Below are 24,996 nucleotides of genomic sequence, written 5' to 3'. Positions count from 1 at the left end.
GCAGGGCAGCCTTGGCACATTCTCAATTTATTGTCTCCAGCACCTTGTCAGCATTTCTGCTGACCCTCCTGGAGCACCTCCCTGGCTGCTGGTGTGGCACACAGGCTCTGGTGGGGTATGACTGGAGCTGCAGACAACCCACCCCATGTGTTTGGGAGATGAAGATGATGGAGAAGCCAGAGCAATGCACAAAATCATGCTCACACCATCTGGGAACATCCAAGGTCCTCCATCGCCTTCCATCTGAGCAGCTCCTGGTGTCCCATGAGGAAGGTGTCCTCCAACCAACCTCTTTCCTCCCCTTTCTAATGTTTCCCTGGCTGGCAGCTAACACAGCTCCCAGCTTCAAAACCCAGCCAAGCCGGGAGGGGTAGAGTTAAAGCACCTTATCTTCTCTAGCACTTCCTTTTCTTTGGCTCCCTCCGAAATGACATCACCTCTCAACTGGGACATTAAATCAGAGTGAAAGCAGGAGGCCCAGCACAGGTGCAGTGCAGCTCCAGTTACTGCTCATCCCTGTGCTGCGTCCCCATTGCCAAGGAGTGTAAATCACTGGCCAGAGCCCTGTGCAGACACGTGTGAACTCCCTGCTTCGCCCCGCGCTTGAGCACATGCTGTTGGTGCCTGGGGGATGCTCGAGCAGAAACCCTGTGGGAAAGGTTTCCTTCAGCTGCCCCCAGGGAAGCATACAGCACACAGGGTTGAGTGGGGTGCAGACTTGACCCCTGGACTCATGCAAAACAACATGGGAATTTTTCTGAAGAAACCCAGCACATTTTTGGGGAGCAGAGTGCACGCAAGCGCAGCCCTGGCGTTTGGCGCCTGCTCTGTTCTCCAGGTCCTCAGCCTCTCACATTCACTCGTACCCATCAAGAGCTGCCTGGGGCCGCATATGGCATTGTATCACTTTTGAAAGGCGGGAGCACGGGGTGATCTCATAGCTAAAGCAGGTCGGGGCATGCCACTCTCTCCCCCTTGCTCACCCCCTCCACTCGCCCAGCAGCAGATCCTCTGCCAGCCCTGCCCAGGGAAGTCCAGGCAGGGGCAGAGGGGGCTATGAAGCAGGCAGGGATGTTTGCAGAGAGTGGTAGCAGCACCTTCAGCTGCTGTGCCTACCCTGGCACACTGCCAGCAACCAGAGGATGGTGGCACCTGAAATGATGCACATAGCTCACCCTGCTTGTCCCAGGCAAAGCCTCAACCCTGTGTTTGGGAGCCCGGGCATGCTCCCATCCCGCCTGTCCTCATTTCCCCCCATGCTTGCAGCTGCTGAGGGCAGCCCAGGCTTGGGGGAAACCCTAGAGATGGGGCCGGGTACCCGACGCTATCCCAACCTCGAAGCGACGCTTACCCCACCCCACGCCGGCTGCTCTAGCATGCCTTTCATTTTTAGAAAGTGAAGCAGCTCTTCAAAACAATCCCAAAGGCAGTGAATGTCCCTGGCTGGGCTCCAACTGATACCTGGGCTTTCCCCCCTCCACACCCCAGGCCATGGATCCCAGCTTTTACTAGGAGAGAGCAGCAGAGCCCCACAGGGTGAGGAGCCAGGGCAGCACTGGGTCTTTCTAGTCTTTCCTCTTTTATTTGCAGTGCTGATGCCGGGAGCGCTGCTTCTCTTGGCATGTAGGGAATTAAGCTCAGGAAGGATTTGTATATGATGTGGAGCGGGTGCTTGGGGATCTCTGGTTTCTTCTTGATGCTCCCCTCGAGCCTGGTGAGGGCTTGCCGGGGAGGAGCTGGTCCCTGCACGGCACAGCCCTGTGTGCTGCTCATGGTTCCAGCACTCCTGAGGGCTCTCAAAACCATTCCCTGGAAAACCAGTGTCTTCCTGCCTCCTGCAATTACCTGAGGCAGAGGTGGGGCCCGGGAGGACGGGGGTGTGAGTGGGGGGTTGGGGGGTGGTTTGGGCACAGGGAACCAGGCCAGAAGTGGGGATGCCTTCACTGCTCCTGCTGAAGGTGGAGGAAGAAGGAGCCAAGACCCAGCATCAGGCAGGTCTCTGGGAGGGCTGGGGGGTGAAAATCACCCCCCAAGTTTGGGGAGGTCATTCAGCAATGCCCCCAGAGACATAAAAACCCTTAGCGGTGTCCAGCTCAAGGCAGGGCTGAAGAGAAACACAGCTTTCAGAAGGGAGGGGAGTGCTGTCACCCCCACAGAGGAAAGAGGGAAACCAAGACACGGGGTGTTGCAGCAACTTGGTGCCAGAAGAATGCAACAACTGAAACCTCATTTCTTCCCCCATCCCGGGCTTTGCTCACAGGATGCTGACCCTCCCTTTCACCTCTGCCTCTGCCCTGCAGAGACCCCTCCAGGCCAGCCCCCCGCGCTGCTCTGCACAGCCCTGGTGGCAGAGGAGGGTGAAAAACCCCACAACTTCTCCCCCACCCCCATCTTTCCCAGGCCCTCCCCTCTGCATGTTTTCCAGCTGAACATCTATGACAACCTCCCAGTGAAACTGGATTTGTTGGGAGAACAGATGCTGCAGAGGGAAGGTGGCCAGCCTGGGAATCCTTCCTGAGCCCATCTATCAGCCTGGGGGGAGATGCTAGTAGCATCTTTGAATAAGCCCCTGTGGTACCAGCACTGCTGCAACTGTTGGGGAGCCCTGTGACTTTTCCCCTTGAGCAGCAAACTGCATAGTGAGGAGCCCCTTTGTCAGTCTCTCTTTGCACCAGCGGCTGCATAAGACCATGAGATCGCTATAAACAAAATGAACAAAAAGCCCCAGTGCTGGTGCTGGGATGATAAGCATAGAAGGATATTAGAAGGTAGAAGGACAGACATGTTGGACTGCTGAGCTGGGACCCTGCCGCACCTGGGGACCCCTCCACTGCCTTGGCTGTCACCTTCAGGTGGTCTCTGGGGACATCCAGCTCATGGCTGGGACACTGACAACATCTCAGGCATCTCCGATCACCTGCAAGTTGCCCTGCTCCCCGCTCCCTCTGCCAAGGCAGGGCAGCAGTGGTGGTGCAAAGAGGGTGACACAGAAAGTGACAAAGTCCTGGCTAGGGACAGAGACGTGGTATGCCATCGTTTTCCTCCTGGTGGTGAAACCCCAGCTTTGGGGATTGACAATCCATTGAGTTGCACGGGACGTTAGGACAGATGCTGCTGGGGATAAAAGGGAAGTGTGGGGCACATTAAGCTGGGCTATCCCAGCTCCCTGATGCTCCCTGCACAGAGGCCATCTTCTTAGCTTGCAGGCGTAAAGTGGAGACAGGGAAACAACGGGGCTTGAAAACTCTCTCATGTCTCACTCTGATGGCTGCAGACTGCCCATTCATCTCTGGCCCCATGGACTCACCTCCTTCAGAGTCCCTTGAAACAAGCCAGCAGCTCTGGCCTCGATGCTGCACCCCACCAACTGCAAGAAGCCGCAGAAGGGCTGCCCAGGGCACCTGCCTCACCCCAAAACCACTCTTTGGCAGAGCCGCGTGCCTCTTGAACACTCCAGCCCTGTGAGTCTCCTAAACGCCCCCTTAGAGAAACACCACGCACCAGGGACATGTCCTGTTCACCAGCCTCCCATGTGCATGGTGGACTACATCCGACCCAAAGCTCCCCAGCAGGAAACAGGGCAGAAGAGGTGACATGTCACCCTGCTGTGCCATCAATCCGTGGCAGCAAGGAGGAGGGGAACAGGCACAGCTGGAGCTGCAAACCCTCCCTGGGCCAGCAGCTGCCGCACCCCACCTCCTCACCCCCAGCTCTCACAGCAGGAGCTGGCAGGAGAACTATGGGGGATATTAAAGAGGTGGTTTATAGCCCACCCTCATTGCTCCTATAATGACTGTTAAAGAGCAGCAGCCAGAGCTGCTCAGAGACCAGTTCCCTGTGCAGGTGCTGGAGCTTTTGCAGCAGCCCGCAGCCCCGCTGGTGAGTTTTGTGTCTGTGCTTGTGCTGGAGACCCTCTGCCCCTCTATAAAGCTCCCGGTGGCCAAGGGGGCTGAGAGAGGCTGGGCTCTACCCGGCTCTCATTAAAATGCCTGTGGTGGCTGACAGCCACTGCCAGGGCGGCACGTGGCGAGGGGCAGCGGGGCATGCAAACGAACACACGCCTTGGCTGCTGCTGGAGCAGCCGCCAGGCCAGCATGGCTCCCCCACTGCTGTGCTGGCTCGGTGGACAGGGTGGTGCCTGGATGCCCCCTCCCCATCACCCCAGCCCCCTGGGGACACACTGCTCCCAGTGCCCCGACTTATCCGTCCCCAAGTGTTAAACCTCCTTGCTGAGTTGAGGCATGGCAGGAGATGACAAGAGTTGGAGGGACCTGCAAAACCCCAGCCCTTGCCTGCATCGTGCTCAGCCTTGGCAGGGCAGTGAGCCTGAGTGTTTGGCCGAGCATCTCTGTGGCAGGTTGAATTGAAGGAAGGAAAGTGGAGGGGCCAGGCACGCCACACGTCAACCCCCAGAGCCGCTGGGAAAATCCCTCATTGCAAAATGACATCTCCCTGGCTCTCGTGCTGGGTGGGAGCCTGTTGGTGCCGGCAGCTAAGCCAGGCAGCATGATGAAACACTGCTTACTGCCACCCTTACTCACTGCGCTCCAGGAAGCTCTGGGGCTTTGTCAGTGCTTCCCGCTGCCGGGGACATTTCTGAGTTTCCCCTGCCTCCATCCTCGCTGTTCCCCTCTCGGCGCTGCAGCCCCCTTTGCTTTTCCCCAGCCCTGCCAGCAATGCCTGGTGCAGGCAGCCCTGCCAGTGATGCCCAATGTGGGCAACCCACTTGCTTGCATGCCCTTCCCATCTGCCTGGGTGAAATCCTGGTGCTCCACAGCCTGGCCAACTCACCCTCTCCTGGCTGATGCTCTTTTACTTCCACCCATCCCAGTGCACTGGAGAGAAATGTCTGGTGCTCACCTAGTCCCCTGTCCCCACTGCATCCTCCTGCCCAGCCCCTGTGCTCTCCCCAAGCCTGGGTTTCACCCTCCCTTCACTCGGCACCAAATTTCATCACCCCACTGCTGGCTCCTTTTTTTTTTTTCCAAGCAGTGGGGATGAGAAAGCCAATGAATCAGCCCTATTAATTCATGTGAATTCCCCGTTTCCGCAATGGTCACCCCAAACAACCTCTGTCCATCTGCCGCTATATCACCCTGCTGCCTCCCAACCCATGCCAGTCCCCCTGGCCTCGCAGGCTGTTCCCAGACCTCCCTCCCATTCTCCCAAACGAGCGGAAAAGGTCCTTAAAAAAAAGGAAAAGCAGCAGAAAGGAAGCCCTCCACCCACACAACCACGGACATGTTCCCCGAGCTGCTGGGCTTGATTTTCCTCTGGTGACTGTGCCTGCTTTGGACCAGTCTTACTCGTTCTAAGTAAAGAAAAATGTGTCATTTCCAGGAGTGACTTATTACTAATGACACCATCACTGGGTTATGTGTTTCATGCCACAAAAACCTGTCAAGCACTTTTAGCAGGCTCCCATTTTAAGTGGTGATGGAGGGGAAGTTTCTTGATTCAACCCTTCAGTAATCTAGGTCATTCCAGGCTTGGCATATTTTTATGCTGCTCCAGTTAATATCCCCTTCCTCTGCCTGCCCTTCACCCTGGCACTGGGGGTTGGAAACACTACAAAACCCCTTTCTGAAAGAAATCCCCCTGAAGATGGGCAGGCAGCAACTGTGCTAGTGAAGCGAAATGGCTCCGTCGGGCAGCTGCCTGGGTGCGGGCAGCAGCGCAGCACTCTTTCAGCCAATTGCTCCTTGCACACCTCGCCACCTTCGCTCATTCTTTCCCTACCACGCGCTCCCCTTTGCCCGGGGTGCAAACACCCGCAGCCTCGGTGACCCCTCCAAACCAGCGCCCGAGGGAGCAGAGATGCTGGTGGCAGACCCTGCCCTGGCTCCCGCAGCCTTCCTCCTTCCCTCCTCCTCCTCCTCTGCTCTGTCCACACCCTCGCCAAGCTTGCCTGGATGGCGAAGGGTTCAGGGGACCCCGGAGCGGTCCCGCCCGGCCAGGCAGCCTCACCAGACCCCGCACCGGGGGGAAAGCTGCCTAATGCCGGGACCACTGCAGGCAGCCTCTCACCTGCCAGAAGGAGCTGCCCTCTCCGTGCAGCTCCGTTCCTGCTGCTGCCTGCAGGACCAGGCTAGCTGCCTCCGCAAGCGCTTCCACACATTGCCCATGGCTGGAAACTGGTGATCGCTCCCCCTCCACACGCTCTCCGCTCGCCTCCATCTCCCCGCTCGCCAGCTGCCTGTGCTCTTTGTATCGCCAGCTATCGCGCTCTGCTCCCCATCGGCGGCTCGGCAAAGGCAATCTGTCCCCCGGGCAAAGCAGGGCTCTGAGCAGCCCCCTCTTCCCCCTCCATCCCCATCGGAAGGAAAGGCTGACAAACCTCGCATGTCCCTGCTTTCCTTCATCCTCCGCACCCTTATTTTCAGCTTCATCTGCCCCTCGCGCATGTCTGTCCAGAACTGGTCCTCGGAGGGAGCAATCATTACATCCACGGGCATCCAGGCAGCTGGGCTGCTGCTCGCGGGGGCACCTCTTGTCTTAGCAAAACAACAGCTGGCGGGAAAACAAAATACTAAAAAAACCAAAAAAGCCCCCCCGCAGCAGAGCACTGCCAGCCTCCCTCCGGCGCCAGCCTTCAGGCTGAAAAAATAAAAAGCATAAAAAAAATCGAGCGGGGTAGTCGCCTTTCCCCAGCCGCCCTCCTCCTCGCCTCTCGCTCCCTGCGTGCGCGGCTCCTGCTCCAGCCTGAATGAGCTCAGCCCATGAGCAATAGCCCTGCTGATCCATCCACCGCCACGCTCATAGTGCGCTCATAGCGCGCTCATAGCTAACGGGTCAGGCATGCGACCGCATTCCTTACTCAGCACACAGACACGCAGGAGAACGCCGGGCCTGACATATGCTTCACTCGCTACTTAAAGGCGCAACTGCGATTTTCTCGCCTGCCCAAAGCCCCCCACAGCGAGCAGCCGCAGCAGGAGATGGATTGCTGCACCATGCCGGATTTGGCCCCACGTAGTTAGTTTGGGGACAGGGGCTTGGAGGGAGGAAGCTAATGCCCACACCTCATTTCAGCACCAGTCAGGGCAGGGCAGTGTGTGATCAAACCCCCAAGCTGAAGGGGGATGCAGCGCGGCACTGCTCTCCATCCCTGCTCCCTGCTGCCCCCCGTCTGGTGACAGGCACCCCATGGCTGCGCCCCATCCTGTCCCCTCCCCACAGCTGCTCCTGGCAGGACCAACATGTGTCCCCTGGGGGATGTTTAACTCTGAATCCCAATGCCAGGAATGGCAATGACACGATTTCCATTTCCCAAGGAGGAAACTGAGGCACAAAAGATTAAATAACTTCTCTGGGGTTCTCTGCTGCAGGGCAGAGCTGGCGACCAGGCAGCAGGTCCCTAACCACCAGCTCATCTTTCCTCTTGATGTCTCCACTGAGAGCATCACCCAGGAAGGATGCTCATCCTGGAGTGGTTTCAAACAGCTGGAGGTGAACGGACCCCAACAGCTGGCGGGGAAAGGGACTGGCACTGGGCTGCTTGCACCTGCATATGGCCGCGTCAGATGGAGTTATCTGCCCGGTCTCAGTGGAGAAGGACTGTGGTCTGGAGGAGATGCACCCTCTGCCAAAGTGTTCTCACAAGCAAAAGTCCAGCAAGAGGGGATATGTAGGAATGGGCTTTCCCAGTTCCACTGCGGTCTATCAATCAGCAGTGGCTTCTGAAGCAGGTTGGGGGTTGATGCATTTTCTTCCTTATATTTGTCCTGGGAGAGAGAATTACTTGTACCCCACTTCCCACCCATGGGACTCCTTAATATGTCTCCACACAGCTCCTTACGAGTTTATTGGTCTGATCCCAGGCCTCCAGAAAATCATTCAGGATTATAGCAAGCAGAGGAGCAAGGGGGGGTGACATGTATTGTGCCTTTGAAAATCTGAAGCTTTACAGGCTGAAAAACCCCAGGCTGAGCCATATGTGAGTGACTTCAGTGTTTTTCCTTTGAATGACATCACATGAGATGAGGTCATTGGCATTAACTAAGTGCTCTCCCCTCCCCCACCCCGACCCCGAGCGGAGCCAGCCTCCTAACAAGCCTTGTTGTTGTAACAAATATGGTTTGATTATTATCAGATGTGGGTCAGAGGTTGGATAAAATTCAAAGCATGCTCCAACTAGACTGGAAGAGAGAGGAGCAGCCTTCCCCCAAAAGCTGCGCTCGGGAAGCAGCTCCCACAGCAGCTCCCCAGGGGTCTGTGGTCCCCCACATTTGCCACCTCCATCCCTATGAGGGAGGGCGCGTGATGCTGGTGGCCAGTGCCAATGGCTCCCAGCAACAGAGATGCCTCCATCTCCCGCTGCCGCTGCACCAGTGGTGCTCTACCCATGCTGGCAGGCAATTCGGCTGCAACCCACTCCGTTGGCTGCACTTGAGGCTCCACTGGGGTGGAAACCATCACCAGGTCATGCAAGGGCAGCGGCCAGCTGGCTGCTCTATGCCAGCTGAGGTGGGTGCTGCAGGAAGCATGTGGTGAATTAGGGGTTGCGATCATCAACCTGGTCCCAACCCAGCGGTCCACAAACACCAATTTTCCTTCCCTTGCTGCCCTCCGGTTGCCTGATTCCCTCAGGCTTGCAAGAGCCCTCAGCATAAGTTATTTTGGTACTGGCAGGTTCCTTCAGGATGCATTTGGACCTAGTTTTTGGCTCAGAGCTGCAGCTAGGGAGCTGGGCACGACACCACCAAGCAGTCCCTGATGCTGGAGGCTCAGGGGCTGTGTCCTGTGTCCCTCTGACCCTCAGCAAAAGACAAGCAAGCAACCCCCTTCTTCCATCAGCGTGAGGTCCAGCCATGCGGAGATGCTACCCGCAGCCACCATTCCCCAGGCAGCATCCTCCTTCTCATCTTCTTCACCCCTTTGCCAGGACGAGGGTAGTGGTTGGGAGCTGATGTTGGGGCAGGGGTGCGCTGGCAAACAGGGAGATGAAAGGCGAACTCTGTAGCACAGAGACACATCCTGTGTATTGCCCACTGCCCCTCGGCCTCTTTCCCCAGGTGCCCCTCCTGGCCAGGCTGTTACCCATCCTGCCTCCAGCCCCTATTTAGGAGACAGAGGCGCATCACCTGGGGAGTGATGCCCAGCCTCACCTGCCCTGCTTCACTCTCATTGCCACAGCGCTCACCAGCAAAAAACCTGCTGCAACGGGTCGGAGAGACTCATGCAACCCGCCTGCGAGAGCAGGGAGCAGAAAGCCCCTCTGTTCAGCACCTACATACCCATCACGATGGTACCTATAGCCTGGCGCGAGCCCAGCTGGACAGTGGCCAGCGGTTCCTCTCTCCACCAGCCTTTCACAAGTGTGCGGCACGGGCCCAGGGAAAGCGGGAGGCAGGTTTCTCAAAAGGAAGGAAACCATAACTGGGCAGTGGCTCCTGCCCATCGGGATCTCTTAGTGGGGAAGTTGCCTTCCTCGTGTTGGCTTTCCAGAAATGAGAAACAAAATTACACGGTGGTTTTGTAAGTCTTGGCAACCAGAGGGCTGCTCTTCTGTAAGCCCCTTCTCCTCCGTCCCTCTCTGCCTTCAGCCCTTTTGCTCGCCTTTTCTGGGTCCAATGTTTAAAAACATGGCTGGAGGGGGAGGAGAAGCTCCTCGGGGTAATTATAGAATTGGGAAAACAAGTTGTCTGACGACAGCGTTGCTAAACAGGGAGGTTTAGAGCATAGGTCTGGAATACAATCAGCTCGCACACACGTGACCTGGCTTAACCCCTCCCAGGGATGCAGCCGCTGGTCCCACTGGGACTGAAACCCTCCCAGGCATCTCCCAGTTGTGGCGGAGGGTGGGAAGGGGGCACCTTACCCGGATGCTGCGCCTCAGGCTGTGGAGACCGGGGAGCACTCCTTAAGGCCACCGCTAGGCTGGGTGGCCAGGGTTGGATGCCAGCACCCACTGGATGGGGGCTGGAGGGCAAGAAAACATGGTCCTGCCCTGGCCAAAGTGGTCCCAGACAGCTTTGCTGCAGGAAAGCAAGCAACTCCTCTGGTGCCACAGACCCAGGGATGTTTTGTGTGAGAGGGAGGGGAGGGAGGTTCAGAGAGTTACCTAAACCTCCAGGACTGTAAAAATCACAAACCTTGATGTTAACCATTTGAAGTCCAACTTCAAGTGGCTAAAGCCAATGCTATGGTTTTTAAAAAAGCACCTCTCCCACTAGGCTGGCAATAGTGCCCTACCGCTGGCCCTCTGGACAGTCAAAGGAAAAGCAGCACCACAGGTAATCCCCCTGTGCCGCACCACCTACGGCCTAAGAAAAAACAGGCGTAACCCCCTCCACAGCACTTCTTACCCTTCTTCTGTTCCCAAGCATCACACGGGCAGTTTGTAGATGAAGAACAACCAGGATCCCCATTCACATTATTTGCAAAGCTGGTTCTTCAAAACTCCCAAATCTGGGAGAAGCAAGAAATTGAGTCCCACATGAGCGCTCCTTCCCATCTCATCCCACCCCCGCACCCCCCTTATTCATACCCACACTCCTGCAACCAAGAATCTGCTTCTTTTGGTTCATCACAGTATGCTATGGGATCGAGATGTCCACAGGTGGGCAGAGGTGCATGTGGGAGGTTCAGAGGCAGTAATTAGACTTCAGAAGAAAAACTTATGGGTACATCTGATGGATTCACACCAATAAGTCCACAAGTGCTCTTAGACCTTGCAATCTGAGGGTACCTGAACTAGCCCTAATGCTTGACCTATGTGTGCATCTTCAGGCCCGTGTACTGAGCAGAGGCTCTGCTGGAGTCAGAGGACAAAGTCCATCAGCTAGTGCATCCTACACATGCGGCTTCTCTAAGAGACACACTCACATACCAAAGTCGTCAGATGAAATTGTGATGCTGTCGTGAGCAGGCAATGAGGAAGGTGACCATCAAATAACTAGCTGCAGTGGGCTCCTGCTTCCCCACTCCCATCAGGCAGCTTCTGATTGACAAAGTGTGGGTGTTTGGGGTATTTTCTTTCTTAGGTTTTAGATTTTTTTTTTCTTATATTGGGTTTGTAAAGATGCCTCGATCCTGGTGCTGAATCCTGCTAAGCCTTTAGCTTCAGCATCAGCCATGACAAGTTTTGCAGATTCATTTGTATTTTTGCTGCCTTTCAGATGCACATGCTGTCTCCAGCTCCTGGGACTGACTAAAAGCAAGCCTCTTCTGCTCTGCCCTGCCTATGCACTGCTTTTGCACCTGCCTAGCTCGGCTTTTTTCATTCATCTTCTCTTTTCCTCTAAACCAGCCCCAGCCTGATGGGTTTCAAGAGGAGCAGGCAGCAAGGGAGATGTGATGCTGCTGTGTGGCGTCACACCAACATGACACGCAAAAGCACCATGGTGTTTTCAGCCAAGGATGCGCAAAGTCACATTCAGCTGCCCTGATGTTTAACCTCCTTTCAGGACTGCCCTATGCAGAGAACAAAAAAAAAAAAAAAAAAAGTGCTTTTTCTTTTTTTTTTTAATTAAAATCATCTGTCCCTGAGTCCTTGTTTCTAAAGTAATTCCAGCCAGTGCTGAACCCACTCCTGCCTGGGCAGCTCAAGTCAGCTCCTGCAATGGAAATCCCCTTTCCTTTTTCACTACTTCATTTTGTCTGCTCTGAAGTCACCTGCCTTTGGTAGATTCCCCCAAAATCCCCCAAATTTCAGCCCCCTCCGAATCACCGTCGCCGCGCAATTACAGCTCTCCCCAGCTGCACTGGCTGGTTGCGGCACTGCCGGGCTGGAGAGGACCCGAGTCATGGCCAGCACTCGGCAGCCTGCTCGCCGAGGAGGAGGATGGTGAGCGGAGGGCTGGGAGGGATTTCTCACTGATGATATTGTTACATTCTTTCCGAATCCTGGGAGTAAACAGACGCTCCAAATTTAGAAAGAACAGGACTGGAAAATTTAAACATTCCTTGAAGAATTGGTACAAAGGGGGGGACGACTGAAGATGATCTCACACATGCTCCCAAGCCAGATGAAAAGCTCATGACTTGAGTTCAGAAAGCATGCGAGGGGCCTGTTTCAGGTTGGAGCACGGTATCACAATGATAAAGCTCCCCCGGCGCATGAAACCGCAATGAAAAGAGCCTCTGCCACACAACGGGGGTCCCAACCCCAGCGGTCTGGGCTGCAGGGACCACTGCTGCTGGCTACGCTGCCACCCCAGTTTCGTCTCCGTCTGGCATATGGCTTCAGGCGCAGGAGAGCGGAGCCTGGCGCTCGGCCCAAGGATGGGTGCCTGAGCATCATCTGGACGAACATCCCAAGCCCTTGGCTATGGCTTTTAGCTGCTGAATGGGAGCAAAGGAAGATCTCCCACCCTCTGCTGCAGCCGGAAAACAGAGAGGAGCTGGTGAAGCTCAGCACCCAGGAGCTCAGCACTACGCTATGGCTCTGGCTGGGCTCCAATACAAGAGCTGGCACGCGGGAGCCATCAGGGAGCGATGGAGACAGACCGCCGCTGCTACTTCATAAACAGATAATGGCTGTTAATAAAAACCAAGCGGGAGTTTGCAAAGGGGAAGAAGAAGGGGGGGTGGGGGGTGGGGAAGCAAAGTGAAAAAAAAAAACCAACAAAAAAACAAACAAAAAAATAGCCCAAAAAAAAGGAAAAAAGTGAGGGTTTGTGCTGAAGTAAACAAAGGTTAAAGAACAGTCAGGCTCCTGCAGGAATAGCAGAGCTGGGCCGGGAGGGAGGGAGGGGGCATTACGTAATGCAGGAAAAATGTTGGCTCCATTCAGTTTTCCACCACTTCATGTGATGTCAGGAAAACCATATAAATCAACAGGCTTTCTGCTCCCACGGATGGAGGGCAGCAAGCAGCACTATTTATACTTACACAATTAAAAAAAAAAAAAGGGAAAAAAGAAGAGAAGCCGATGATTTCCAAGACTGGGAATAATTGACTCAGATTCCTCCTTCCCAGCCTGCTGGAATCGCTGCTTCTGGGCTGTTAACCCTTGAGGGGATCCCCTCTACTGCTCTTGCCACCCCCAGCTCCCCTGTCCTCGCCCATCAGCCTCCACCAACTGCTTCAAGGGTCTAAAGAACAATGGGTTGGAGTCGAGCAAGAATGGCCGAGCATGGCATTTGCATGAGATGGGGACACTGAGGCATGGACATGCATCACCCCTGGAGAAACATCTGCTGGGGCTGAGGAGAGGTGGGAAGCACGGAGGGGCTTGGGAGGTTTTGGGGCTCCTTAGGGTTGGCACATGGGTTTGGGGACCCTCAGGATGGGGTTCCCCACAGTGCTGGCATCCACTTAGGGACAGGCTGAGATTTCAGGGCAGGGCCCTGAGATTTTGGCAGCCCTTGCCAGCCCGACTCCTGCTGGGGTCACAAGCCACCTCCAGGGAGGACCCAGGCACCTATTCTGAGACACAGGATGGGTTGGGACAGGACGAGGTGCCTGAGCCCGGAGCAGACAGACTGAGGGTTAAACCCCACCAAGGCAAGGGGTCAGAATCAGGCCCGGCTCGCATATCACCCCTCAGACCTCCCAAGAGCTGCCTCTAAAACAACCCAGCTGCTGCCCACACCGCAGGCAGGAGGAAGCTGCGCGTGTCAGCAAGCATGCCCAGCCTCCCCCGGACGCTCTCTGCAGCCGCTTCCAGTCACGATTTCCATGTTAAATGCCGGCGCCATGACCCAGTGTTCTACATTCGGTTCCCGTTTTTTCCACCTGCTGGTGGCCCCGTGTTCCCCATCAGGCTGCAGCCCTGCAGCACTTTTAATTAGGGAGGTTTAAGCTGTGCTTGGCGCCTAGCACAGCCGCACCTCTGGTTGGGGGTCTGGGCTCCTGCAGCCCAGGGAGGTGGAAATGGACGCCCTGAAGACATGTGCCCAAGTGGAGTGCAGGTTTGCTCGTGGGGGGCTCAGCAGTGGCGGTGCTGATGACCAGGGGGGTGGCACACTGCCGGCACTGACCCAGCATGGGGCATGCTGTGCATGCAGGTGGGGTGCACCGGTACTATGAGGGTCCCCCGAGCCTCCCCTCACTTTCCCAGGGAGAAGGCTCCAGGGCTTTCAGGGCCACCTCACCCAGCCCTGTCCCTGCTCCAGGAGGACTCAGGATGGGGGGTTTGCAGCCAGTGCACAGCGCTGCCCCTTGCCTGGCCCTGGGAAAGTGGCGGCAGGTTGGCGGGTGCTGGGGTCACACCATGAAGGCTGTTTCCTGACCCGTCCTGGTGACTAAGCAGGTTCCTTCCCAGATGCGACGGAATCCGCCTTCTCCTTCTCCTGCACCACGCACCAAGCTGTGCCCTTGTTTATGCTGCGATGACCTTGGAGCCACCAGCGTGGCTGCTGGGGCGGGCCAGGGGCTGCTGTAGCAAGCTCGTGGCAGTATCCTCCGGCACTGGCCTCAGCAGAGCTCCTGCAACCCAGGCCACACTAATTAGCTTTAACGTGATTTTGCGTAGTCCCTGCTTGCTTTTGAAACCCTCGAACTGGGAGTTTATTCCTGCTATTTGTCTGCTTTGTTCTCCCCATCACAACGCAGCTGCTCTGATTCAACAGCACTTACCCATGCCATGCATGAGCAAGGCCCCCTGAATGCCGCTTGCTTGTGCCACCTTCCCCATCACAACTACTCCTCCCCAGGGTTTGTCACACTGCCAGGTTTGCAGGGATGGCCACTCTCTCCATCCCTGCGATGCCCCAGGGACACAGAGCTTGGTACCCTCCACCTCAGCCCCAAAGAGGTACCCAGTCACCACAGGATGAGGACGGGCTTGTGGAATGGAGATGATCCCCATCTCTGTGCTTTTGGCACTATCTAGGAGCCTGGCTGAGCTCAGTGGGATTGAGGGGCTGCATGGGGCAGTGCCTGTCCACCCCTCTGCGGGCAGAAAGCTCCGAGGTGGGCAGCCAGCCAAGCAGACTCCCAGCCCTCCTAGCCATGGGGAATTAAAGGCAGCTTTAACTCTCCCTTCGGCAGCTTGCTGCCTCTTTCTCCTCCTCTCTGCTGGGTCGGAATGTTTCGTTCATCAGTTGCCTGCCTCCCATTTTGCTCTGCAGAAGAGCTGTAATTAGGGCAGTGCATGCCTCCTCCTGCCTGCATGCTTACACCTGGAGAGCATCATCTCCAGCAGACCCTGACTCACTCAGGGATGACCCTCTGCTCCTGCTGGCCTTCCCTTTCCCAGCACATCCATGGATTTCCTCTCCTGCCCTCCCTTTAGCAGCAGCGAGAGGGAGCAGAGCACCTGAACTGGGTCTGGCCCTTGGCACATTCACCAGGGATGAAGCAGCACCGGGATGGGGGAATGAAGGGCAGCTTTTGGGTGGCTGGATCTGTGACACCATGACCCCTCTGTACCCTCCCCTCTCATTCACCCTAGCTGGCAGGCGCAGTGGCAGGGAGCTAGACAGTGCGAGGAATGAATGCACTGGGGGCACCCAGCACTGCCAGGGTGGGTCGAGCCTCCTCGGTCCACATATGGGGCTGCCCTCCAACACCACAGCCACTGGTGGCCAGGGAAGCGGGTGCAGATGGACACGCATGGCTGCAGCCCCGTAACTCCAGACTAAGGGCATGAGCGCCGAGGGAAGCAGTAACCCAGGGCTCCTACCTGTGAGGATGGAGACGCTATGGAAACAGCTGTCCAGTTTGCCCAGGAGGATGGAGAGGAAGCTGTCAGCAGCTAAGCAGGTCACGTCCCGTGTGCTCTGGTCGTAGACCACCACGTCCTGGTGCTCCTCTGCCTCCACCTGCAGGGGAACGGCAAAAACTAGACGTCAGAGAAATAGGCTGAGAGCTGAGGATGCTGCTGCCCACACCACCATAGGAAGCAAAGCTGAATTTAGTGGTCTCCACACTGTCCCCACGAGCCGGCTTCGCTCACCAAATGAAGGGTCCAGCCAGGCTGGGACTCTGCTCCACAGCTACGAGTGAGTATGTTGGCACAGATGCCCACCAGAGAAGCCCCACCAACTGTGAGTGCTTCTGAACATCCTACCCAAAATAGGGTCACTCCTCCCCATCGCCCACCCTCAGCTTGCCATTACTTAACCATGTCCCAGAAGTCGCTGCGACTTCTTCCATCACCTCCTCCCCACACAACCTTTGCCCTCAGATACTCCTCTGCAGCCTGGCTGGTGTCACGGGGATTTGGGGGTGGTTCTGCAGGCAGGGATGCTCCCAGCACAGCCCCTGTGCTGCGGCTCGAGCAAGCGGGGCTGGAGCGACAGCTCTTCAGGGTTCAGCCTGGAAACACCATGCCCAGCACAGTAACACCTCTGCAGGCACTACCCTTCTGGAAGCTCAACCCAAACCACCTGCTGATCACCCCTGAGAGCTGAAGGAGAGGGAAAATCTCTTATCTTGGTGGATGATCAGGTGGATGCTCTTTCCTTCTTTTGTAATGCATAGTGGGGCTTGCACACCGAAGAGATGTGCTGGGGAGAGGGAAAGGAGCTCCTGGGCTGCTCTCATGTGACTTTACGTGCCACAAACAGCACCCAGCCCTGCCGCTGCTGCAGGGTCTCTGGGGGGCGTGAGATGCTGGGGTACTTTACAGGCAGGCAGCTGCCTGCAGGCAGGAGTCCCCCCACGCCTGGTGATGGCTGGATTGCAGCAAGAGCACTCACAGTGCAGCCAGCCGTTCCTACACCTATCTCAAGGTCCATGCATTAAAAGAAGATAAAAATCCTCACAGAGGTATGGCTCAGTGCATCTGCTGAATAGCCAGGTGGATGGCATATGCCTGCCTTGCGAGTGCCTGCCCTCTCAGCTGGTGGGGTAAGGCACATCCATCACTCTGTGGGAGGAGGAGGCGGCAGCAGTGGGCAGGGAGGGAGGGTCTGCACCTCCAAGCCGCTCAGTCCTCTCGCTTGTGTTGGAGCTGCCCATTGCCCACCCCCTGCCTGGCCCTCTGCGAAATCTCTTCAGGAGACCACTTGAACTAGGAACCACTCATGGACACCTGCCTCCTTTTGCTGTCTCACTGCTGTGCCCTACCTTACAACTGGAGCACATTCACTCAGGGTTGCTGTCAATATTAACGCTGCTTTCACACCCTGCTGCAGGTGCCTCCCTGCTCGGCAACGTGAGCACCATCCAAATAAAACTGCAGGGTACACCGATTTAGCTGAGCTCATCATGTCTCCTCACCGCAGCAGAAGGACGGCCCTGCACCAACAGAAATCTCCACCGGGGCACCGTGCACTGCTCTGCAATAGGAAGGGGGGAAGCTCAAAGGAGCCACCTGTCCCCAGCACACCACTGGGCAATGGAGAGCAAAAGTGGGCCTGCAGGTCAGCGGTACGACTGGAGGCATGAAAAGGCAGCAGCAGCATGCGAGGAAAGAGAAAAGGAGGTGGGAATTTTAAAATAAGACACTGAAAAATGACAGAAACCACCTGGGGGTAAGCCAGCTGAGGATCTACCCCAGCATCTCTTCCTCGGCCAACCCTGAACCAGGACTTTTGCAGGAGGCCATTCCAAGTGCAGCCGGAGGGAAACACAGTGGCTGCTGAGCCAGCCTGGAGCTGTGAGCCCACCAGTGCTTAGCAGGGCCACTATCCCTTCAAGCCCCCTAGCACACCTTTAGCACATCCCAAAAACCCAGTCCCCAGCCTGAAGCCCCACGCCAGCAAAAGTATCTCCCCTAAAAGCATGGTGAGGTGGGGACCAAGCTGTGGTGGGGCAGGGACTCATCCCAGCTGGGGTGGTTGCAGGGAAGATACCAGCTCTGGCTGAGCAGAATTATCCCACAATAGGATTTAGTGTTCCCTCCGCACGGGTAGGCTTTGTTTGGGCCATTACTGCAGGGTTGCTGAGCGACGGCAGAGATGCGCGACACAGTTTACATCTTATTAAAGTTATAAGGTTTCACTCAATGTAAATGCCAAACAAGTGCTGGCCTCGCATGGCCCGGCTGCAGAAAATAAATACCCTGCTTGCTGGGGTGAGGATGCCTGCAGGATGGTCCTGAGGAGCCCTCATGGGGCACACAAGGAGCCGGCACCAGAATCCCAGCTCCCCACCACGAAGGGAAATGAGGAGGAGATGTTTAATCAGGTCCGTGGGACTCCCAGTAACCTCATGCACTCCTGAGACGCAGGGGAAGGCACAGCCCCATCTCTGGCCTTAAACGTACAAAGTTAAAAGCTAACCGGGGCAGAGGAGGAGGGTAAAGCTGAAGTGATGCTCAGGGCCAGATTCCTGCCTCTGCCAGGGGCTGGCATAAGGCAGGGGCACAGCTGACAGTAGAGGAGTCCCTCCGAGGAGCAGCACCTCCGTGGTGGGAGCTCTCCCATGGGGGTTGCCCATTACCCCAAGACTGCTGAAGTAACCAAGCTCCCAGGCATCACCTTCCAGTAAGGGTCCCCAAATCCAGCCAGCAAGGGACAGCGGGGCCAAGGCACAGCAAGTCTTTTGGCCCCAAGTAGATGTTCAGCGGGGCTTGCAAACCCGTGCATGCCTTTGAAAAGCTGCTGGCCTAGGACACCTCCCCAGGGACGAACCTCCTCCCTGCCAGCACCTCGGCTGGAAGGGTGATAGCCAGCCTGGAGCAGGGACCGCCCAACCAACAACTCCAATCAAACCCCAGCTGAGGCTATCCATCGCCTTCACACCAAGCCCAGTGCTCCCCAACAACCTCCCCAGCTCTGGCTGGAGGTAACTCCCTTACGGACATTTGGTCCCAGGCACTGGCTGGTTCAACACAGTCTGGGTCCCTGCTCTGCTTCTCCCCAGCTGCCAAGCAGGGATGATGATGCTCTACAGGTGATCCGGGCTAAGATAAGAGCGAGCTATTCTCATTATCCCAATTACTACTGACATCTCAGTCACATATTGTTTCAAAACACAGTGAATCACCCCACTGAAATAACAGGGCTTCCATCAACGTAAAGAGCAGCCAGGCACACAGCTCAAAAATAACCCCCGGCTTTCCCTCAAGCAAAACAGCTGCTTGCAGAGCCATGCTCCTAATGCAAATAAATAAATATTCGCATTGCCCAAAGAAACCCCTGTCATGCCTCAAACTGCGGCTATAGCTGCTCTGGAGATAGCAACATTTCAGGAAGCGAGAAGAGGTCGAGAGGTGGAAATACTTTCCAGGGGGATCTTGAAGAAGTGAAATTTTCAACATTTCCCTCAAGAAATGCTAGTAAAAACCCCAAGCAGGAATTTCCCATAACCTCTGCCCCCGAAACTGCACCAAGGAGCTGAATTACTCCAGTTGTTATTGGAATTTATTATTGGGAGAATTTATTATTGTTAGTGTTGGGACAAGGGTTCAAAAACAAAACTGGAGCAGTACATTGGTACCATATTTGTGCAGAAGGAGACTATTGCTAATTGGGAAATGAATTGCTGCTGCAGTTTCCCAGCCGGGCACCATGGGAAGATGCACGTGCCCAGCGAGATGCAGTGCACAATGGGGCTTGGGGAGCGGTGGCTTAGCTATGCCCACAATCGTAGGCATATTTCATTGAAAAAACAAAGGGATTTTTATTTTCCCCATTTATTCTTTCCCACCAAATGGTCCTTTCCTTTCCTTGCACCAAAAAAAGCCAGGAGCTGCTGTAATCCCACAGCATTGCTCCAAACCACAGCATCAGAAGCACTGTTAATGGTACCCTTCCTTAACAGCGGTATGGAAAAGAGGGGTGCGAGCACTGGGAAAAGCAAATTAGACAAATGCTCTCATCCCCCCTGCCTGCACACACGCGGGAGGAGCGGAGGGGAGAGCCAGCCACCCAAAAGCTTTGCTCTGTATCAGCCCTTGCATCCTTCCCCAAAAGGCAATCGCCACCTGGGGCATCGCTGAGCTGGGATGCGCAGGTCAAGCTCTCTTTGCAATGGGCAGGCGAGGAGGAGCGGGACGAGGTGGGGGCTCAGGGCTCCCCTTTCCCTGCCCAGGCAGCCCCGCGTCGCTGCCGCCCGCCTTTGTCTCGGCAGCCCCGGCTGGCCGGGAGCAGGAAACGGGAGGAGGGTGGGAGGCCCGTCAGGAGGAATAATGGGGCCGGACAATCGCGCCACTGATGTCACCCTTCCTGCCATCTGCTCCCAACGCCAGCCGTGCCCCCCGCCCCGCTTCGCCCCACCACCTCCCCCAGCCCCAGCATGGGGAGCCAGGGGCAGAGCAGGGCCCGAGGGGAGTTGGCCAGCGATGGCAGGTGGAGGCAGGGAAACGATACGGGGGTAACAGAAGTGTAAACCAGCTTTCAGCATCACCCTCTGAGGGGGGATGCACGTCGAGGAAGCAGACCATATTGATTTCTGGGGGTTCCAAAATATGTCCACGACCCAAGTGGCTGAAATCGGAGGCATGGGGGAAGGAGAAAGGAGGAGAGGAAAGTTCAACACCCCAACATGCAAACTCGCAGGTGCGTGCACGAAAAGGCTTGAACACCCTGAGCCATGGCCACCACCCCTGCTTTATGCCAGATGAGGATATGGCTGTGACCTTCCCGGTCCCCTCCTCCAGCTTCCCAGGGCAAGTGGCTTAACCTCACAAGGTCGCCCTGAAGCTTAATTAATTCCCAGGCTGCGTGTGCTGGCATAGCCAGTGTGCAAGTGGTGAGCACAGCAGGGGCTGCGCAGAGCGGCAGCGGGTACATGCTGCCTCCTGCCCACGGATGCACTGGGAGAGATTTCAGCTGAAAAGAAGGAAAAGAGAAGGAAAAAAAAGAGAAGGAAAAGAGAAGGAAAAGAGAAGGAAAAGAGAAGGAAAAAGCAAGGAGGAGCTGTGAATTAAAGACAGTGGCGACGCTGCTCCTCCGCCCCCCTAGCATCCCTGGTTATAATTACATCCCCAGCTGGTACCTGGACCATTACGCAATGATCCAGGAGCAGGGAAGAGGTGATTGCTCATTCTATGGGGACAGGGCAGGGACCACCTGGACGGCTGACCCCTTTGGGAGCCACTTCTCCGCTGCGGCTGCGGAGCTGCAGATTTGCAGGCGGATGGCATCAGCTGACGTTAACTCTTCCATGCTTCTCCCTTCCCCATCATCCTCCTCTTCTTTCTCCCCCTTGCGCATTGCTTTTGCTGCTGCTGCCGCTCCACGTGACGGCGGCCACTGCAGAGGTGACCCTCGCCAGGAGGAGGGCGGCCACACCGCTCTCCTCCTAGCTTGCGAAAAACTGATTATTCTGCTTTATTCTCCCGGGGATTTAAGAGCAGCTAAAGCCATTCAGGAATCAGTCTCTGCAATCCCCTCCAAATCGCCCAGCCTGGAGCATCACCGCAGCAGATTGGCACAAGGCCGGCCCCCCCGCGCTGCAAGTCCCCTTGATCCCGGCGGGGTGATGTCACCGGCAGCCAATGCAGACAGCGGTGGCTTCGTGGGGCGGGGCGGGGGGGGACGACGACACACACGCCGCAGATGGCTCCAGCTGGGCCCAGCATTTGATTAATCGCCTGAATTACCCTCGCTTTGCCATAAAATTACAAGGCAGGAGGGGAGGAACGGTAAAAGCGAGCCAGCGGGAGGGCGCGCTGCAACAGCAAACTACCCTCCGGCTTGTCCTGCAGCCCAGCACCCACCGGCGCAGCCCTCCGGCAGCATCTTGGCGGAGGGCAGAACCCGGCCTATGGCACCGTGGGGGCACCCGGTGCTGTTCTGGCCGGGGCTCCAGCCCAGCTCTGTGGCTCAGAGCCACCTCTATTATTTAACCAGGAACGATAGAGAGAGGAGCCTGGGAGAGATAATATGCCATGACACCGGATAAGAGCTTCTGGCGTCACAGGGGAGGAGGATTACATGTCCCTGAATGGAGTTAGAGATGACAGAGGGGAGGGGAAGAGTTTTTAGCAGGAGATTAAGCTTACAGCTCCAGGAAGGCTTTGGGGGGGTTGTTGCTGGTGTAGGACAAGTCCTAAGGCTGATATACCTGTTAGACTTGCCTGGGGAGGGCTCCTGGAGCAGGGAGCCACGTCACTGGGGTGGGGGCAACAAACAGGTCCCGAGGACAGCCCTGTGGCCGCATGAGCTCATGCTCCAGCTCTCCAAAGGGTGCCAGAGAGATGCTGGCAGATACTGGGGTCAAGGGATGGAGGAGGAGGATGCACATACCAGGCAGAGACCGGCCCTTAAGCCAGTCTACATCCCACCCCCACCCTGCCCCTTTCTACTGGGGAAAAGGGTGTGACTATCCACCAGGAAAGATGAGGGCCAGATCCCCTACCTTCATCTTGGAGGAGGGCTGGATGAGCTCTGTAATGGAGACCTTGTCCTGCTGGAGCCTCCTCTTGACAAGCTTGGAGCAGCAGATGTTGACGGAGCTGAGGACGTGCCAGGAGTTGTACTCCACGAAGGAGCGGCTGTCGATGACCAGGGTGCCCTCCGCTCCGTTCCTCAGGAGGCTGGCCAGCTTCTTTGGGTCCATCACCTTGCGTGGGAGCCTGTCCCCAGCCATAACGGGCCCGTCCCCTCTATGGCGAGTGGGGGGCAAGGGGCGGAAGGGCAGGGGCAGGGATGCCAGCACCCCTCTCTCTGAGGGGAGCGAGCAAGGGGGTAAGGGGTGAGCAGGGCAGCACCTGTCCTGGTCTCCTCACGCTGCTAACACCCAGGATGCCAACTCATTGTGCTGAACCTGGAAAGAGAGGAAAGGAGAAGACAACCGGTCAGCTGGGCAGATCACAACACTCACCTTGGGCCAAGTCCCCAAGGGCTTGGCCTTCAGAATATGGCTTCAGAAGGTGTAAGAGCGCAACAAGCCACACTTTCTAGGTATGTTCTCCCAGCCCACAGGCATCTGTGGCTCCAGAGCTGCCCAAGCCAGAGGTTTTCTCTTTGTATTTAATAGCCCTCAGTGGAGCTTTCTTCCATGAATTTGTGTAATTGCTTTTTGAAGCCATGTCAGCTTTTAACAGGCACAGTGGCCAGGGAGTGGAACAGTTCGCCAGCTACAATGAAGTCCTTCCCCTGGTTTGCTCCAAATCTGCTAACCGATGGCTCCTCCGGGTGACCCTTACTACTTGCACTGGAAGAGGCCATGCATGCCCATTCCCTAATCACCTTCCCCACAGTTCTCACCACATTTAGACCTTGTTTAGGAGCCTTTCATGTCAGAGCATCTACAGAGCTGCCTGTTGCACAGATGCCTTTTGCCATCCCGGCCAGCCCCGATGCGCCGTGTTTGAGAGGCAGGCACACCAGGGACCTGCACAGGGCAAGATGTCTCCTCCTTTCCCTGATCCCAACCCAACAGCTCCTCGCACTCAATTTGCTTTTTCTGACCTCTGCCAAGCACAGAGCTAATGGTTTCACAGAAGTAGCTTAGCTCAGCTCTAAGGTTTTGCTGCTGCATGGTAATAGCTAGTTCAGGGCCCATCAGACACACCACCAAATCAGGATTGCTCACCCACGTCCATCACTTCACACTGGATTTCACCTGCCTTTTTATCAGGACCTGCTCCTGGATATCTTGCCAGCTTGCCTCCTGGCAAGTCAAGAGAATGTGACCTCTCTTGCAAGCCAAGAAGTCGAGTTGACCTTCACTCCGGCATTCAAGAAAACAGGCCAGGCATTAGGGCAGAGGCCCTGGGAAACTGTACTTGGACCAAGATGGCCCCAAAGCGGCTACTGCTTTCCAGCATCTAAATTGCACAGACTTTGAAAGGGGATTCGTATACAGGTGTACATATCCGGGCTCCATCTTAGGACCTGAAGAGCGTTGAGCCTGGTGGTCTCTGAAGTGCTACCAGAAGAACAAGCTTCCTCCACGCCCAGCCCATGGGGTCTGTAAGAGCAATAGGCAGGCTGGTGGGCATTCAGCTCAGGGTGTCTTCTTAGGTTTTAATGGCATGCGTCATCACAGGCATGTTTTAATGGCATTAGGTTTTAATGCCACTGCAGTCATTCAGAAAATAAGCCTGGGCTACTACCAGGCTCCTCTTGTTCCTGCCAGATGGTGTTTTAGAGAGAACCCACAAGCTGTTCCATGGAAGCTTTAATGCATCTGAATTAGGAGGACTATGAATACCATGCCTGAAAACGCTAGCGTAAAGATTTTCATTGACTTCTGCCAGGCCAGGATTTGGTCCATGGACTAGAGGAGGCTTACGAGTCACCCTGATCTGAGTAAGCCAGCAGTTCTTGAAAGCTCCTAGACCTGAAGCCCCTGCAGTTGTGGGCACCTATTGCAATGGTAGCTCAAGACACAAAAGAGATGCTTGAGTAGGATGCACTACTGGGTGAAATGACAGGGACCTCAGTTACCAGTCACCAAACCTGGACGACACAGCCACCTCGCATGAAAAGGATGGAAAGCCGCAGAATATGAGGATGGGAGTTCCAGCATTTGCTCTGGCTCATGACTCCAGCATTAATAGCCCCAACTTCCCTGGGCTACCAGACCTGCCTTCCAAAGCAGGGGGTAGATGTCCCAGGCTTCAGCCTCAGGATCCAAGCTCCCAATACAAGACCACAATAGGATGTGCAATCTTCTCCTGCCCCTGTATCTCACCCCTGCTGCCTCTGCCAATGCATTAATTCAAGTTGGAGGGGGAGGAAATCCCCTAAAAGCTGCAATAGTGATGGCCCCTCCTGGCACATAGCATTTTGGCAGTCCTACGGCACTATGGCATCACTGTCCCCGTCCCCACGGTGAGCTTGTATCGCTCTGCAGCTCCTCATGGCGACTCCAATTAGAGCTGCCCCCTTGGTGGGCGGCTGGCGGTCCCCCCACCACAGGAACCCCGCTCCCCCCGCCTCTCCCCAGCACTCCTCCAGGGGGGCTTAAAAATCGAAACAGTTCTAATTAGGGGGTCTGAGGGGGAGCGAGGCTAGCTCCTGCTGGGATATGACACACCTCATTACGTCGCTACTGCCTTGCCAAAAGACCCCCTGCTGTACCTTGGCTATAGAGCCAGGGCACTCAGAATGGATGCAAATTAGCCAGCTTTTCCCCTTCGTCTTCCTTTCACACCCCGCTCCCCAAATCACTTTCTGCCTCCCTTCCCCATCAGGACACCAGGCTGCAAATTCTTCTCGGCTCTTCCAATTACATCCAAGAAATAAAAAGGGAATGGAGAGAGTC

The 24,996-nt window shown here is 56.0% G+C and overlaps 1 protein-coding gene across 1 annotated transcript in view; it reads right to left on the bottom strand.

Annotated features, from left to right (window-relative positions):
- Positions 1–22,371, bottom strand: part of DUSP8 (dual specificity phosphatase 8) — a 28,128-nt gene extending 5,757 nt beyond the window's left edge. Inside the window, exons 1-2 of the mRNA XM_075712897.1 lie at positions 22,141–22,371; positions 15,572–15,710 (exon numbers count right to left, since the gene is read on the bottom strand). Of these exons, the coding sequence (XP_075569012.1) occupies positions 15,572–15,710; positions 22,141–22,371 (370 nt within the window). The remainder of the gene's footprint in view (positions 1–15,571; positions 15,711–22,140) is intronic.
- Positions 22,372–24,996: the final 2,625 nt, after the last annotated feature.

The sequence above is a fragment of the Pelecanus crispus genome, chromosome 6 (genome assembly GCF_030463565.1).
Source record: "Pelecanus crispus isolate bPelCri1 chromosome 6, bPelCri1.pri, whole genome shotgun sequence".
Taxonomy (NCBI): Eukaryota; Metazoa; Chordata; class Aves; order Pelecaniformes; family Pelecanidae; genus Pelecanus; species Pelecanus crispus.
The sequence above is the reverse complement of the archived record's forward strand: the minus strand, read 5'-3'. Positions and strand labels throughout refer to the sequence as shown.